Consider the following 2,500-nt stretch of genomic DNA (forward strand, 5'->3'; position numbering starts at 1 on the left):
AAAAAAGTCTATTAGCATCTTGAAAAAACAGCAGTTAATAAAACACTAGTATCCATAATATAAATCATGTTTTAAAAAATGGAAAAACATATTATCTTCTTGAAATATAACACAGACACCAAAATCTATTTATTATCATCACTATCACTGTCTTATTATTCCTCCTCCTCTTCCTCTTCCTCTTCTCTCATCTCTTCCTATCGCTCTTTCGCTACTGTTACCACACATTTATACAAAAAAAAAGTTTAACCCAATTTTACCTGGAAGACAGGATGGCAGTTAGAACCGTTAACTTCGACTTTTGAAAAAATCTCCATCTTTGGTTCGAAGCAATTTCCAGGCCGGACGTGACGCAGGCTTACCAACATCTCTGCGTCTGTTGTATTTTCCTGAAAAAAATTAATAACATTTATAATAAGGATAATGGTGATTATGGTGAGGGTGAGGATGATAATGATAATGATAATTATAACGATAACAGTAATAATAATGAAATTGATTATGATAAAGATGATGATAATCAGTGGTATCAGTAGTAGTAGTATGAGGAGGAGGAAGAGAAGGAGACGGAAAAGGAGGAAGAGCAGGAGGAGAAGGAGAAGAAAAAGGGGGAGGAGGAGAAGCAGAAAGATTAAAAGAAGTCCTGGCGCCCAAACTGGTAGCAGGGGAAGACGAGGACTTGTGATAATAGTGTGAACGAAAAGAGGAGGAAGAGGAGGAGGACCCTTGAAGTTGTCCAGCTTCCTCCACTAGAAGAAGAGGAAATAAGGAAAAAAATACCTGGTGTCCGAACTGGCGAGAAGGTAGAGGAAGGAGGAAGAGGAGAAGGAGAGGAAGAAGTAGAGTAATGATAATAACATAAGGATGATGATGAAGTACATATGAAAACCACCCACATGGTTGTAGGGTATAGGTAGAAGGTAGTAGAAGAAACAGGAGAAGAAGGGGAGGAAGAAATACAAGAGAAAGGGAAGACGAGGGTTTCGAATAGAAGGAAAGAAGAAGAAGAGGGAGAGGAAGAAGAAAAAGAAGAGGTAGGAAGAATGAGAAGACATGAACCACCTGGTGCTCGAACTGGTGGCTGGCATCGAAAAAAGAAGTGGAAGACGAAAGAAAATGAGAGGAAGAAGAAATGGGAGAATCCCCTCACCTGGTGCCCGTACTGGTTGCAGAAGAAGGCGAAAAGGTAGAAGGAGGAGGATTAGAAGAAAAAGAAGGAAGAGCGAGAAGATATGACTCATTTGGTGCCCGAACTGGTTGCTGGGGAATGCGAGGTGGCAGAAGGAGGAGTAGGAGGAGGATGGGGAGGGGGGGGAGGAGGAGGAGGAGAAGGCGAGGTGACAGAAGTAGGAGGAGGGAGAGGAAAAGAAGGAGAAGACGCGACCCACCTGGTGCCCGAACTGGTTGTTGGGAAGGCGAAATGGCAGAAGGAGGAGAAGGAGTAGGAACAGCAGGAAAAGAAGGAGAATAACAAGAAAAAGAAGGACGAACGACCCACCTGGTGCCCGAACTGGTTGCAGGGGAAGACGAAATGACAGGAGGAGGAGGAAAAGAAGGAGAATAACAAGAAAAGAAGGAAGAATGACCCACCTGGTGCTCGAACTTTTTGCAGGGGAAGGTGAGGTGGCAAAAGGAGGAGGAGGAGGAGGAGGAAAAGAAGAAAAAGAAGGAAGAACGTTAAAACGCGACCCACCTGATGCCCGAACTGGTTGCAGGAGAAGGCGAAATGACAGGAGGAGGAGGAGTAGGAACAGGAGGAAAAGAAGGAAGAACGACCCACCTGGTGCCCGAACTGGTTGCAGGGGAAGGCGAATGACAGGAGGAGGAGGAGTAGGAACAGGAGGAAAAGAAGGAGAATAACAAGAAAAAGAAGGACGAACGACCCACCTGGTGCCCGAATTGGTTGCAGGGGAAGACGAAATGACAGGAGGAGGAGGAGGAGTACGAACAGGAGGAAAAGAAGGAGAATAACAAGAAAAAGAAGGAAGAACGACCCACCTGGTGCCCGAACTGGTTGCAGGGGAAGGCGAATGACAAGAGGAGGAGGAGGAGTAGGAACAGGAGGAAAAGAAGGAGAATAACAAGGAAAAGAAGGAAGAACGACCCACCTGGTGCCCGAACTGGTTGCAGGGGAAGACGAAATGACAGGAGGAGGAGGAAAAGAAGGAGAATAACAAGAAAAGAAGGAAGAATGACCCACCTGGTGCCCGAACTGGTTGCAGGGGAAGGCCAGGACCTCCAGCTTGTCGCCGAACTCTTCCTTGAGTTGGTTCATCTGGTGGAAGTCCCTGGTGGTCGTCCCTCAGAGCGACGCCGTGTTCTGCACCAGCACCACCTTCCCCTGGTACTTCTTGAACGACACCGCTTCCCCTGGAGGTATTCAGTTACATGAAGACAAACATATACGAATATATGTACTTCTCAATCCAATTAAGACAATTGTCTATAGTAACAGGAAAGTGCTCATGTATCGTTTTTGTCATGACTTCTGTCGTATACA

General features: G+C 45.6%; 1 protein-coding gene across 1 annotated transcript in view; it reads right to left on the bottom strand.

The window, feature by feature from the left end:
• Positions 1 to 2,500, bottom strand: part of LOC113819893 (glutathione peroxidase 2-like) — a 16,611-nt gene that overhangs the window by 4,749 nt on the left and 9,362 nt on the right. The window contains exons 2-3 of the mRNA XM_027372126.2: positions 2,201 to 2,370; positions 261 to 389 (exon numbers count right to left, since the gene is read on the bottom strand). Of these exons, the coding sequence (XP_027227927.1) occupies positions 261 to 389; positions 2,201 to 2,370 (299 nt within the window). The remainder of the gene's footprint in view (positions 1 to 260; positions 390 to 2,200; positions 2,371 to 2,500) is intronic.

The sequence above is a fragment of the Penaeus vannamei genome, chromosome 34 (genome assembly GCF_042767895.1).
Source record: "Penaeus vannamei isolate JL-2024 chromosome 34, ASM4276789v1, whole genome shotgun sequence".
NCBI classification, from domain to species: Eukaryota; Metazoa; Arthropoda; class Malacostraca; order Decapoda; family Penaeidae; genus Penaeus; species Penaeus vannamei.